A 16,536-nucleotide genomic window follows, 5' to 3' on the forward strand; every position below is an offset into this window, starting at 1 on the left:
GAGTCACGAATACTTAAATCTTATTTTCCATCATCATCTGTCCAATGTATGGGACCCACACTCATGATCACAATAAAATTCAAAGTTAAAAAAAAAATCGCCCTTGCGGTTAAAACTTAAAACTAAATAAAGCACAAACAAACTAACTGAAATTCACCTGTCATGCAGGTGAATGGAGTCCAACCAACCATGATAAAAATCATATTGCTGAGGAGTAACTTTCGGGAAAATTTAAATGCGTGACGGCTAAAAAGGATGTAGAGAGAGAGGGGGGGAGGGAGAGAGAGAGAAAAGGTGAGAGAGATAACATAACAAAAGGCGTCACTTAATCCACGTAAGCCGAATGACCCAACAGCCTGTAGCCACATCCACCTGTAGTCCAAATTGAGGCATGTAAGCATCCACCACTTCCCTTTTTCTCCTTCCTCTTTATTTAATGTCTTCATTTATTTCTTCTGTCGCTACCCCTACCCTTTATTGTATTCTAAATTCTAATGCCATTTCATCCGTATTAAGCACTTTTTTTAAGAAAAAAAATCATTTTTTTATTTTGTCACCTAAATATTACTCCTTTTAGAAGATTTTTTTATTTTTATTTATAAGTTATATTATTAAATTTTTATCACAAATTTTTTCTTTCACCTTCCATTAAAAATTGAAAAAAAAAATATATTATTAAAACATGTACTTCCTCCTAACCAACATAAGGCATCTTTTAGCAACCTTATTTAGTTCAAAATATAGGGATATTGGATAATTTTTTATAATTATTTTTTCAATTATACTCCTACTTTATTTGTTACTTTTTAAAAAAAATGATGCATTAGAATTTTAATTATTATTATCAAAGCACCTATATAGGGTATTTAATGAGGGTAAAATAGGAAAGATGTGAATTTTTTTAACAAATTAATATTTTAACTAATATTTTTTTGTAAACCATGAGTTAGTTACTAATGTCCTATATTTTGGTCCAAAGGGAGTATATTTAATGGAATAAAGTTGATAAATTATTAATTTTTTAAATAAAATTAATGTGTTTTAAGGTTGTCATTAATTTCAGTTAAATATGTTGAAAGTAACTCATAAATAAGATTAAAGAAATATTTCGTTGATTCTCTCTCTGATCTATAACATATGATATTTTTTATCGGTCAATGTTGGTCTAAAATATAGGGCATTTTGCAAATGGTTAATAGCATTAATGTTTTCAATCTACAAATTTCCTTATTTGGAGGGTAATTATGGAAAGTATTTTGGTTCATATCTTGATTTTCTAAATATTTTCATATTTTTTAATCGTGCTTTTGAGTTGATTAAATATATCACCCTTATTAATTAATTGGAAGCAGCATAATAAAATAAGGATATAAGTGAAAAAAATATATAGAGCCTACCCAATGATTTATAACGAAGCATTATTATTTCTAAAAAAACACCTTATATTATGGTTTGGAGGAAGTTGTACTAATTTTTTACTCATTTAATGATACAAAACATTTTAACTTCTTTTCTTAATCTTTGTTAAAGTAGTTAAAAGTGTATTATATTTTGCATTAGAGAAGTAATTATTTGATGTGGTTATGTTATTTTTGATTTAACTATACGATAACTTCATTGTTCATTGATGATGACTATTTTGTAAATATTTTTATGAATACTCTTTGATTATACATATATTATGATTTTAATAAATTCTTAAGATTCAAGTTATCTAAATTATAGTTAACAGCAATAAATATAAATTCGCTTAATATAATTCATCTATAACTGTAGATTAGAAAGAAAACTTTTTTTTTTTACGTTATTAACTAATACAAATTTTAAGTTTGAAAGGAGACTATCCCAAAATGATTTCTATTTACAAGATTGAAATACTCAGATTGGTTCAAAACTAAAATTTTTAACACCTTTAATCAATTAGAAGAATTCTCATTTTTTTCAAAGAAAAATATTCAATTTGTTTTAATAATAAAAGTTGTCATTTAATTATTTACTTTTTGTTAGATGTCATGATACGTCGTTGATTGATGTAACGGAGAACAAGAGGTAAAGGAGGAAAAGTCGAAGAGAGCCATGAACAAAATAAAGCTATATTAATATTAAAAATATATTTATTATAATTCGTGAAATTTCGACCATGCCCTTGTCAATAAGAATCTAGCTACCTGCAGCTGGTTTTGTGGATGGATAAGCGTGGGACACCCGAGCAAGAGATTGCCTGTCCAGAGACAACGTGAACGAAGGGTATTACTGGAATATTAAATTCGATCCGAGTCATCTTTTGATGTATAAGATGGAAATCATCAAGAACCTTTTCAGATTTAGAGCAGGAAACTTTTGCTGTTTTGGTTTATAATCGCCGGAAAATCCTTCAATTATAGTTTCATGGGAGCTCTTCATTGGTGGGAAAGCGTTAAACCTGCAAATTCTGCATCGGGAATCGATCATTTTGAATGGGAAATGAAAAACTTCTCGTCAGATTTCCAACTTGCCAGCCTTGAAAATCCAGAATCAGAACGAGAAGGAGGCGGCGGAGGAAGAAAAAGAAGAAAAGAAGGCAAACGGGGAAATTCAGAAGCAGAAGAAAAAGAAGAAGAAGAGATAGCAAGGTGCGAATGGAATTTCAGCCTCGCCACCGTAGTCTCTTCTAGCTCCGCTGGCACCGTTTCCGACACGATAGGGTCCATAGAAATCGACCCCACCGATAGTTTCGTCGCCACCGGAGGAATCGCCAGAAAAATAAGAATTTACAGTTTGAATAACCTTCTGCCAAACACGGCCTCGCATGACGAAGTGTGTTTTCTGGACCACAGTGGCGCGTGCGATTATTACATATGCGCCCCAGCAAAGCTAAGCAGTCTACGATGGAGACCCGGGTCAGGAGGTCGGGTCATTGGATCCGGAGACTACGACGGGGTGGTAACGGAGTACGACCTGGAGAAGAAAATCCCAGTTTTCGAGAGAGACGAGCATGGCGGCCGGCGAGTCTGGAGCATGGACTACTCGCATTCAGACCCGGTTCTGGGAGCATCCGGATCGGATGATGGAACCATGCAAATGTGGGATCCACGTTACGGAAACGGCATCGCGGTGGTGACGCCGCCGGGAAGGCGGTCAGTGTGCGGCGTTGAGTTCAACCCATTTGACAGCTCAATGGTGGCGGTGGGATGCGCCGACCACAAAGCATACGGTTACGACATACGGAAAATGTCCGATCCGGTGGTGGTATTAGAAGGTCACAAAAAGACGGTGAGCTACGTTCGGTTTCTGGATTCGCACACGTTGGTCTCCGCTGGGACGGACGGGTGTCTGAAGATGTGGGACATGAAAGATTCGCGCGTGATTCGAACGTACAGAGGACACATTAACAGCCGGAGCTTCGTGGGGCTATCGGTGCGGCAGAGCGGCGGCTCCGGTGGCGGAGTGGGGTTGCTGGGATGCGGGTCGGAGAAGAACGAGGTGGTGGTGTATGATACGAGGTGGGGTCAGCCAATATGGGCGAGAGCGTTCGGAACGAGAGAGGAAGTGGACGAGGCCGGTGCGTTTGTGAGCAGTGTGCATTGGAGGCACACCGCCGGCGCCGGAGGCGACGATGAGTGCACTCTTCTGGGCGGTGGGTCCGACGGCGTCCTCCAGATTTTTGTGGGAAGAAGGACCAGCTGTAGTGCCGCCGCCGCCGCAAGTGTTTGTTAATTTGTTCGTTAGTTAGTTATTTTACTAATCAACTCAAGTTTCTTATCTTCTTTCGAAGTTTGTTCTCTTGTTTTTAATTTGCTCGTCTCGTTCTTCATTCATTCACATAACCCCTTGTGTCAATTTGGAATCCTTGGTACGTTTTAAAACGTAAGATGCCCCTAGCCTACTTAATTTCATCATTCAAGTAGTACTGTAGTAGTGTCTTAACTTTTCATTGGTTTTAAACAAAAAAGAGTGTACGTAGGTGATATACCTAACATCCACATGAATCATTATTTTAATAATTAAGAACATGGCCACTACCAAAATCATGTAAGAGTAGATAAAGTTACAATATACTCTCACCTTTTCTTTACATTAGACATTTTTTAAAATATAATCTGATTCATTTTATATATGATATAATTATTTCATTTTAAATTAAAATTTTCAAACTACCCTTGAAAAGTAAGAGAGAGAAAAAAATTAAATAACTTGTTTACTTTTTGCTTTTTATTTAAGGGTTTTGTTTAAAATTTCACCTACTTTTATTAGTTATACTTTTATTATATTCACATTAATAAAATTATTAAAAATAACTAATAAATAGAGGTGGAAGGAGTATCCAGCAGACTAAAGTAAGAGGGATAATTTTAACATTGAGATTATGTTGATGTGCATGAACAGGTTAATCGGCACATTATTCGTTAATTTTTTTTAGGCGTGATTAATTGACATAATCCAATCTCTTATTTCTGATCCAATCTCACAATTCAAAAAAAAAATATTTAGGGATATTCTTGCATATTATATATATATATATATATATATAAAGATTTTTATGCAAACAATGAAATTATTTGAATCGACACCTTTGTATCTGTGTAGGTTGTGCAAATGAAATCCTTGGTTTCTTCATCGTTCAAAGTGGTGATAAGTCCGAGACCAAGACACTCAAATGGTAATTTTTTTTTCCTTTCTGGGAAAGTGGTCATCATGTGTTATTAAAAAGGGCGGATAAATGATGATAGATATTTTTAAAAAATAAGTTAAAAATATCGATTCTAATAATTATAAATTCAAGAATTTTAATTGTAAATACTTATTTAAATATCAAACGTAATAAAAATTTATATTTGTACCTGTTACAACTTATTTTTAAAAAAAAATTGTGAGGAATCTAATTGTCATTAATTTAAAATTTTAGAATATAACCATCATTCTCTTTATTAAAAATGATTAATGTTAATCAAGTAGGTGTGGCATATATGATAATAATCTAGGCTCCTATAGGATTATTCTAAATTTGATTATTAGAGATGAGAATGAAGAAGATTGTCTGAGAGAGAATAACCTCTTAAATAATCCTCAAATTTTTTAAAGGATTATATTATTTTTATGGCTACTAGCTATAGGGATACTTTGGAGGACAAGAAGCATAATTTCATATACACACTATTTCATTTCTCTTATATTAGCAAAATTGGGAATCTTTTACTCATATCTCATGGCATTGTACATGCACAATTTTATGTTGTTTCCTATTTATCCTCTTATTATCAAACAGAAATATTTTATGGAAGTTATTGATATTTTTATACATAAAATACTTTGAATATCATCACTCATAAATAAATCTAATTTTATTTTGATTTCTTATTGATAAAGAGTTGTTAAAATGTCTATCCTTAATCAGATTAAATAATACTCGAATTTCATTCAATAGAGTGAGGTGTGCGTAGAGTCTGTAGAAATAGACCCACAATGGAATGATTGAACCGATCGAAGGAGGCCATGTGTGTGTTTCTATATTAATGTTTAATTGATATTAGAACAAAAGGTGCATGCTTTTTGTACATTTATGCATTACATTTTTATGAAATTTTAAAAGAAATAATGCAACAAAATTCCACATAATGATTTTATTCATTATCTCTTCTCCATTCATCCTTTTGGAAATAATGATGTAAATCTTTTTTCATGGTTTTGTCGTTTGGATATGTATACTTATATACTATCTTTATTTTAAATTATAGGATATTTTTTAAGAAATTTTTCTATTTTAAAATATAAGACACTTTGAGTAAATTAAAATTTTATTAAATATATCAATTTTAATATTATCTTTTTTCTCTCTATAATTAATTTTCATCCATTCTCTTTTCAATATATTAAATAACAGGTATTTTTAAAAGTTTATATTTTTATTTTAAAAAAATAAGATTATTAAATGTATTTAATGAGATTTATTAGTATATAAAATTTTATCTAAAAGTATTTTATAATTTGATGTGGAGAAAATATTATATATAACTCTTCATATAAAAAGGAGACATCAGACACGCATTCTACGATGTATATACATGCATTGCTTAGAGTTTGAACCGACAACATCCCTTTTCATAAGGAGGATGTAATCTTGTTGCGTTGCATGGGTATAAATCTTGTGTGATTGTAAGATTTGTAACTAAAACCAAACTATGGGCTCGTTTGTTTAGGATTAAAAAATAAATATTTTTATGTTGTTTAGAAATTTTATAAAAAAAATATTATTTTATGGTTGATTACAATAATAAAAATGATTATCAGGTGGTTATTTTTAAATTTTATGATATATTACTTGATTTTTGTTTTATAAAAATAATTTATTTTAAAATTTTATGATATATTCATCTTTTCTACACCTTTTTTACCTTTTTAAAAGAATATCTATCATCTTCTATATTAGATTATTTTTAGAAACTACTTAAAGTAGCTTCTTAAAATAATTAAAAATCTATTTGTTATGAATTTTGATTATATTTAAAAGTTTAAACAAATATTATAAGAACTTACAAAATATATTTTTTAAAAATTAAGTGATTTTTTTATGAAATAAACTAAAACAAACAAGCCTTATATAATAGTTTTTCTCATAACCATTATATATTCAAAAACTGTACAATGATTATTTTTTTAAAAAAAAAAAGCTGTTATATAATTGATTGAAAGATTCCGTTGTATTAAAATTGGAACATACTATACAATGATTGTTTTAAAATAACCGTTGTATAGATATCTAATATATAATGATTAAAAATCGCTTCTATATATTTGCTTGGATAATATACAGCGTCTAAATATATAATGGTTAAATATCATTCTATATAAACAATATATATATATATATATATATATATATTAGTAATGATTCTATTTCCTTCGTCTCATACTTGCAACTTTACACCACTAGTGGCCGAGAAGACACTTTTTACAATAGTTACCATGAACTTTTTAATTGTAGATGTAAAAACGGCCAATATAAAAAAATGTATACGTTTTGTACATTAGTTTTTCAGTTGATGTAGAAAAGAGATTCCATATTGATTAAATTAAAGGATACCGAAGATGGAAATTTCAAAATTCTATACGAGTTTTGCTCAAAATTGATGTAAAAAGTGAAGTTTCTAAATCAAGTTCTTAAGATATATATATATATATATATATAATGTCTTCCACATCAAGTGCTCAAAAAATCGATATAGAAAATTCAACAACAAATATTTTATTTATAAAAATACTACTATCACATTTTCTAGATTGATTCGTTTACATCAAATGTAAAAGTTAATCTTGACATTAAAAGTTTTTTAAACTAGTGTTAGATTCTACTATTTTGAATATAAGATTTAAAAGATAACCATCACTCCACTCAAATTGAATTGAGGGAGAATCTTATATAGGGCCCTCACGGAGAATAAAAAAATTGCATTTAGGATTCAATAAATTTTGAAATTATTCTGTAGGTCTAAATACTTTTTTTGCAAATATATTTTAAGTTGAAAAGACACAATTGTCCTTAGTAAGGAAAAATAATTTTAGATTTATTATCAATGGACAATTACTTATTAATATGTGAACATAAAGTTATTAATTTGTGAACATTTAATTATAAAAATTGGAACTTACTATCATGATGAACTTTAGTCTTGAATGTATAAAGTCATAAATTCTATACTTTGATTTTGTGAGATAAACCTATACTTGTAAATATTCAAACTTTAAGTTAGCCAAAACAAACTTGTTAACTTAAATAAGAATTTCATTATCAATTGACAATTGTTGATTAATATATAGACTTAAAATTGTGAATTGGTGAACTTGAATATGTAGTTGTAAATCTGAACTTACTATCATGATGAACTTTAGTTCTGAATATATGAAGTCATAAATTTTGTACTTTAACTTCGTGAGTAGATGAACCTGTACTTATGAATATTCAAACTTTAAGTTAGCCAAGAGTAACTTGTTAGCTTAAATAAAAATTTCACTACCAATGGACAATTATTGGTTATGTAAACCTAAAATTGTGAATTGGTAAACTTGAACATGTAGTTGTAAAAATCTAAACTTATTGTCATGATGAATCTTTCTAAATATATGAAATCATAAATTATAAACTTTAACTTATAAATAGATGAACCTGTACTTATGAATATTTAAATTTTAAGTTATAAATTTATTAAATTGGCCAAGACAAATATGTCAACCTTAAATAAGAATTTTACTTCCAATGGACAATTACTTGTTAATATGTGAACATAAAGTTGTGAATTTATGAATATATAGTTGTAAAAATCTAAACTTATGCTTATTGTCTTTTCTCAGAGCAATTATGTTCTTTCTCCTTAAAACATATTTGCATAAAGGACCTTTTTTATAGAATAATTTTAGAATATATTGAGCCCTAAGTTTATTTTTTCTCTCCCTTTGGAGCTTTAGATGAGATTCTCCCTTAAATTAATCAGGACTTCTCTAAAAATTGATTGGTTTGATTAAAAAAGTAAAAAAAAAAAAATATTTGGAACACTGTTTTAGTCAATGTCATATTGGTTGATTCAGGAGACACTGCCTTTGGCCCAAAAAAAAAAAAAAATTAGGGGACGCTACACACCAACACATTTTGATACATATATACAGACATACATACATACATATATATTATATATATATGGGGCCTTATAATATTCCATTTTATATATTAAGCAATTACAACTTTAATTTTGTGAACTATAATAATTAAATAAAAAATCACAACTTCTCACATGAAATTTCCTTTATTATAGAAGTTTAAGTTCTGGAAATAACCAATCATAGCTTTTGTTTAAGTGATCATAATTTTTATTATGTAAATCACAAAAATTGAATAAAAAATCACAATTTCTCATATGAAATTTCTTTCATTATTGAGGTCCAAATTCTGAAAATAACTTGTTAATTATAACTTTTGTTTAAGCAATCATAATTTTTATTTTGTGAATTACAAGAATTGAACAAGAAATCACAATTTCTCATGTGAACTTTTTTTTTAATTTTAAATAAGGGATAATTTAGTTGTTTAACCTTAAATCATTAATGTCATAAAAATATCTAGTGATTTCAATGGAATTATGATATTTTAAGGGACATGATTATCATTTATATATTTTGATAGAATTCTATTGTCATTTTTCCTAGATTTTTCCCCTCACAATTTTATGGCATTCTATGTGCTATTATTATATAATCCAGATTTGAGTATTTTTAAGATGAAATTGTGGTAATTTTTTGATATGATTTTTATTTATTTATTTACAGAGTTCAAAAGTATTGGGCACTTGTGTCGTCACTATATATTAGGGGCAAAGCTAAGATTTAATAATAAGAGGGTTAAAATTAAAAAATTTACTTCCTTTGTTTAAAAATATAAGACATTTTTTGAAGAGTTGGATATTAAAAAATGTAAGGTATTTTTAATTTTTTAATGTGTAATAATTATCTTTTTTTTTCTAAAGTGTTATTGATGAATAACTTTATATTTATTGTAGGGTATTTAATAAAGATAAATATAAAAAGATAGGGTTAATTTAAAAGTAAATAATTATTTTATTGGGGGGTAAAATTCAGTTAAGTTTTTCTTATATTATTGAACGAAGAGAGTATATACTACAATATTTTTTTTTAAATTTTAGAATGGGTTAAAAATATGTAGCCTTTATATAATATTAAGAAAAATTTAAAAACTTAGGGCCGTGATGCTTGCCAGTCACCCTCCTCCTTACCCCTGCGTCCTCCATTTTTAAATACATGAAAAAATAATTGATTCATACAATTTAAGAAAATCTGTGAAGTATAATAATGACATTTGAAATTAAAAAAATTGAATTAAATTATTTTTATAATTAATTAAATAAATTTATTTATTAAAAATAAACGCTTACTTTACGAGAAATAATTTAAGATAAAAATATGATAAATCCCTTTTAAAATTTATAATTTTACTTATAAATAAAAATAAAAAGATACACGATAATTTCTATCATATTCGAAAACAAAATAATACGTAGACATTGATTCGTCCTCTCCACAAGAGAGAACCATCATAAGTTGACTACCTAAACTCTCATTTTTGGTTTGAAGGGTGATGATGATGCGTTGGCTCTTGAAATTCATTTGACGCCAATTAATTTGGAGGTTATGATTGGACCGACTGTATATTTTATTGGATTCGGTAGGAAGGTTGCTTTTCTGGATAATGGGGCCAAAAGATTGGTTACAAGGATTGATTTCCGTGCTCAGCGTAGTGATAAGCGCTACACTGAAATTTAAACCATTCAGATCTTAATTTAAATAATTTAAATTTAAAATATTATTATATTTTATATTTATTAAAATAAAATTAATAAAAATATAAAATAATTTTAATAATTTTTTTATTTTTAATATGATCTAAATTTAATTTAAAAGATCCAATTTAATATTAAGAGTTTTATAATTAATACATTGACTATCTAAATGTATTATGTATAGTCTAAATTTAATCTAGTGTTAATCTGAATTGTATAGAGTGTATCTAGATAGTCAACATACATTTATTATAAAACTCTTAATATTAAATTGGGCCCTCCAAATTAAATTTAAATCATATTAAAATAAAAATTTATTAAAATTATTAAAATTATTTTTATTAATTTTTATTTTAATAAATATAAACTAAAAATATATAATAGTATTTTAAATATGAACCATCCAAATCAAAATCTATACATGGTAGAAACCAACCCTGTGTTTCACAGGGTATTTAGGTAAGGTTAGTAACTTTGGTCAAATTTAATTGCATGTTTGATATACATATGAGTATTTTTTAATATATATATATGTGTGTGTATAAATTGAAATGTCCATAGAAACAAAATTGTATAAATAGATTTTTCATTTCTTTTCCATAAAATATTTTTGAATTAAAATGTTAATTTGCCCTTGAATTATTTTTCTAGTGTACTGGGCACTTCCAAATCAAGGATAGCAATAGAATACCCCTTGTGTATTAAAAACGAAGCAACGTCATCTCTTAGTTAAATATATGTTAATTTGATCGACCCAAAAAATTTCATAGAAAGAAATAGAAAGTTACATAAAATAATCGAAAGATTATAGAAAAGAATCTCATAAAAAAATTAATTATTTCTAATCAAGTCTCTTAAAATATAAATTAATCCAATAGACTAATTTTATATCTTACCCTTACAAAATATAAAAAACATCATTTTAACTAATCAATTTGACCTACTATCTGGTGATCATTGGATCACGAATGTTGGAACATTCATAAATAATTAAAAAATATTATATTTGTTTTAATAAATTTTTTTAAAAATTTTAATATTTAATAATTTAAATATTATTATTTACAAATATTCATTTGAAATATATAAGTCCTTTTTTAAATAACAGTTCAACTAGTTTTTATGAAACTATGGATGAAGGTGTTTTTCATACAAATTGATTTGTAAATTAAAATAGTATAATAAATTATAAGTCTTCTTCCATAATTTATAAGTCTTACTTTATAAATTTGTATCTCTTAAAAGTTGGCTTTTGAATTGTGTGTGAAGATTTATAAATAATAACAATATTTAAATTATCAAATATTAAAATATGAATATTTTAATAAGATGTTATTTAAAAAATTAATATTTTTAATTACTTTCCACAATGTTATTAGCAATAGTGATCTAATAATCACCTAACAGCCAATCAAAATTATTGGTTAAAATGATATTTTAGTCTGTTATTGTATTGCTGTCAAACTCAGACTTTTCAAGTTCATCATTTTTATGTTTTTAACTTATAAAATCATCTTAATTTGCTTATAAATTTGAACTAAATACAAGCTCAATTTACCTCATGAGTTTACTTTTCAAACTTACTATTTTTGCTTTATAGCTCACAAAAACATGTAAGTTCACTTATAAATTTAAATTATGTACAAATTCAATTAAATTCATGAATGACTCGATTATGTTGGAAATAAAATCTAACATATAAGGCCACACATGTATATGTTAAAAATATGGTTTCATTATTTAATTAAGTTTAAATAAAGTGATCTATTTATATTAAAGTGTTAAGACTTATGGGTATAATTATAATAGAATAAATGTGTAGAAACCAAAGTGAAGCCAAATAATAAATATCACAAATATATTAACTCTATAGATTGGAGTTGTTATCACTAGTTTGACTAATTAGTTGGAACGTTCTCTAGTCTCCCTTTTTAAAAATATATAGATTTCCCTTCAATAATAAATCTAGAAAGCACATCTGTTTATTCATATACTTGGATATTGAAACAAGCAAGGGATCTAGGTACGCTTCCGTTTTCTATCTCTATTCCTAAAAATTGATATTGGACTGATCACGTGGATTAATATAGGTTTGATTTTGTGTTTACTACTTCTTTAAATTTATCTATTGGTATCAAAGTTTTTTTCTATAATCAATTCTTTAAGAGAATTTATTTTGGTTGAATGTGATATTTTTTTATTGCTTCCAACCTCTCGAGTTATTTCCAGTTTTAAGAACCCGTTAGTTTGCGCTATTCCCGCTTCTGTATTCTGAACCCTTTTTTTCTTTTTTTATAAGTTTCAAAAAAATTCCCTTGTCAGTACGCTGCAAAACCCATTTTTATTGTACTTGAGAGTTTCAATCAGCAGTTACGGTGGCAGTTATCAGTCACTGGCGATGGTTACCGGCGGTAAATGCTTCCGCTGACCACCCTTAAGGTTTGGTTTCCATGGAGCAAGCATATCAAGGTGGGGCATTCTTTCAACAACAACAACAAACAACAACAACAAGCTTTTATCTCACTAGGTGAGGTCGGTTACATAGATTGCAAGACGTCATTGTGCTCTATCATTTATCAAGCTTTTAGGAATATTATTAATTAAGAGATCGCATTCAACAACTTCCAAGAGTGTTCTCTTAGGCCTTTCTCTACCTCTCTTAATCGGACTCAAAGTTATATGTTCCACTCTTCTCACTGGTGCCTCCCTTGGTCTTCTTTGTACATGCCCAAACCATCTCAACCGATTTTCTGTCATTTTTTCCTCAATAGATGCCACCCTCACTTTTTTACGTACGTGCTCATTTTAAATTTTATCTTTACGTGTATGTCCGCACATCCATCGTAACATTCTCATCTCTGCTACTCCAACTTTATGCTCTTGCTGTCCCGTTAGAGCCTAGCATTCACTACTATATAACATTGTCGGTCTGATAGCAGTGCGATAAAACTTTTCTTTAAGTTTATTAGGCACCTTACGGTCGCAAATAACTCCTTTAGCTTTTCTCCAATTAAACCACCCAGCTTGAATTCTATGTGAAATATCTCCATTGATTTCGCCATCATTTTGAATAATGGCTCGCAAATATCTAAACTTTTCCACTTGAGGTATAATTTGATTTCTCGATTTCACTTCCAAATTATTGTCGAATAGTCCTTTACCAAATTTACAATATAAATATTCCATCTTACTTCTACTCAGACGAAAACCTTTCAACTCCAATGTCCTCCTCCATAACTCAAGTTTGCAATTAACCTCTTCTCTTGTCTCTGCTATAAGAACTATATCATCCGCGAAGAGCATACATTTCGGAATTTCCTCTTGAATATGTTCTGTCAAAACATTTAAAATCAATTTGAACAAATAAGGACTCAGAGATAATCCCTGATGTAGTTCAATCTTTATAGGAAAATTCTTTGTTTGACCACTAGGTGTTCTTATACTAGTTTTTACCCCCTCATACATATCTTGTATGGCTTTAATATAAGCAATCCGTACTCCCTTTTTTTCCAACGCTTTCCAAAGCACTTCTCTTGGTATACGGTCATAAGCTTTTTCCAAATCAATAAAAACCATGTGTAGATCTTTATCTTTACAACGATACTTTTCCATTAATCCCCTTAGTAGATAAATCGCCTCTGTAGTTGATCTATCTGGCATAAAACTAAATTGATTCTCAGAAATACTTGTCTCTAATCTCAACCTGTGCTCAATTACTTTTTCCCACAATTTCATTGTGTGGCTCATGAGTTTAATCCCTCTATAGTTAATACAATTCTGAATATCTCTTTTATTTTTATAAATAGGAATTAATGTACTTCTCCTCCACTCATCAGGCATTTTCTTGGACCGTAAAATCACATTAAATAACTTAGTTAATCATCTCACCCCTTCTTCACCTAAACATTTCCACGCTTCGATAGATATACAATCAGGTCCATTGGCTCTACCATTTGCCATTTTTTTAAGAGCTTCCTTTACTTCCTTATCATGTATTATTCGATAGAATGATAAATTTTGTTCTCCTTCACCAGTTACTAAATCTTCCAAGTTACTAGATGAACCCTCTCCATTATTGAAAAGTTTAGAAAAGTAAGTCTCCCATCTATGTTTAATTTCATCATCTGTAACTAAAATTCTTCCCTCTTCATCCTTAATACACTTTACCTGTTCTAGATTTCTTGATTTTCTTTCCCTACTCTTGACAATCTTATAAATATTTTGCTCTCCTTCCTTCGTCTTAAGGCTCTTATAAAATTTTTTAAAAGCTTTAGAACGAGCTTCACCCACAGCTCTTTTAGTTTCCTTCTTAACCATGCGGTACCTCTCCCACTTTTCCTCATTGTTACACAAATGTATGACTTTAAAACAGTTCTTCTTATACTTGATTTTGTCCTGTACACTATTATTTCAAAAAATAATAGTGTTAGGTGGGGCATTCTTTCAAAAAAAATAAATCCAATTCTCTTTATCAATCCTTGGGGATCTTAATAAACTGAACCAACTGGCCGACTAGAATTTTTTGTAAACTCTAGGGTTATGGGTATCGCTATTTTATTTTCTCTCTCTGTAAATACGAAGTCTGGTTTATGGCTTGTAGTTCTGATCTTCTCCGGAGCCGAAATGAGGATGATAAAGGCTATTTCAACAAATAAAACAATAAGGTTGATATAACATAAGCATGGGGCCCATATTAAAAAAAAATTGATTGAAATTCAAGAATTTAGGATGCAATTGCCAATGCATGGGCATGTGGATTCTACCATTTGAAATTTTCAAAAGGTTCAGAAATTAGGGCATGTGTCTCTTGTCATTATTAAAATTGTTTGGTATTTTTAAGAGGTTAAGTTATGTTGGTAAAAAGAATATAAAATTGTAGAGATTTTTTTGTTATTGTTCGCAGGCTATTTCAACAATTACAAGGGATAACCATAGTTATCACCTTTTATATAGAAATTAGATTTAAACTTTAACTTTTTATATAGGAATGATAATATGATGGTTGACTACCTTATTAAGTTAGCCCATTGATTACTTAACGACTTTAATGTCTTTGATAAACCACCCATTAGTTGATTAGAGGTGGCTGAGTTGTTTTTATTTTTGTTGTTTGTTTTCATGTAATGTTTTCACAGTTTTTTAAATGAGTATAGCATGATCATATTAAAAAAAAAAATCAAAAGGTAGGGTCCACAAAAGGTTGATTTTGGGTCAAGTGGATGAAGATATTTTTTTTTGTTTTGCAATTCTAGTTTAAAAAAAAAATGGACCGTTATATTTCAGATATTATATTATCTTTATTATATATTAAAAAAATTAATATATACTTCTTTTAAAAAATATAAGACATTTTTAATGAGTTAAATATTAAAAAATATAAGGTATTTAGTCTTTCGAAGTGTAATCATTATTTTTTTTTAAAGTGTCTTCATTGATAAATGACTTTATATTTATTGTAGGATATTTAATAAGTAACTATTTTATTGAGAGTAAGATTAAGCTAAAAATACCTTATATTTTTTAATGGAAGGAGTATATATATATATTGGTGCCTATTTCTCATGGAAGCCGCAAGGAGTATTAAGTTATGGTAGGTACCTTTGGTGCCTATTTCTCATGGAAGCCGCAAGGAGTATTAAGTTATGGGAGGTACCTTTTATGAGAGAGAGAGAGATATATATATATATATATATATATGTATGTATGTATGTATGTATGTATGTATATATTGTATGCTAATTTTTTTAAGAAACAGTAATTAAATTCAAATAATTACATAAGAAATTAATTTAATTTAATTTCCTAAATTTTATCTATTTGTGATTTAATTGACATAGGAATGTCACCAAAGTGACATCTCTTGTGAGATTATTTTTAAAAAACAATAGATTATTTGTGTGTGTGTAATAACATGCGAGTATTTAATCAGCCCAAAGGAAGGTTAATACTTGATTGAATTATGCATGCACATGCAATGATAAATGTGTGACAATTATAACATCTTACATGCGAATAATATTTTAATTAAAAGTTTATTTATTATTTGGCAATAATTATTGTCAATATTTGATTATAGCAACAATATTACCACTTGCAATTAATATTGTTTTCCAATGACTTAATATTAATGTTGTATTGGCTGGTATCTTGAAGTGGATGTTAATTATTTAAATTTATTTGAGGTCAGATTATTTCTTGTTGTGAGTATGATTTA

General features: G+C 28.5%; 1 protein-coding gene across 1 annotated transcript; it reads left to right on the forward strand.

Annotated features, from left to right (window-relative positions):
- The first annotated feature begins 2,205 nt into the window (after nucleotides 1-2,205).
- Nucleotides 2,206-3,746, forward strand: LOC129288239 (WD repeat-containing protein RUP2). The gene has a single exon (XM_054924751.1). It carries the CDS (start codon nucleotides 2,389-2,391, stop codon nucleotides 3,694-3,696), a length of 1,308 nt encoding a protein of 435 aa, XP_054780726.1. The 5' UTR covers nucleotides 2,206-2,388; the 3' UTR covers nucleotides 3,697-3,746.
- Nucleotides 3,747-16,536: the final 12,790 nt, after the last annotated feature.

Source organism: Prosopis cineraria, unplaced genomic scaffold, assembly GCF_029017545.1.
Source record: "Prosopis cineraria cultivar Desert tree isolate PC_DT_omini unplaced genomic scaffold, ASM2901754v1 PC1, whole genome shotgun sequence".
Lineage (NCBI taxonomy): Eukaryota > Viridiplantae > Streptophyta > Magnoliopsida > Fabales > Fabaceae > Prosopis > Prosopis cineraria.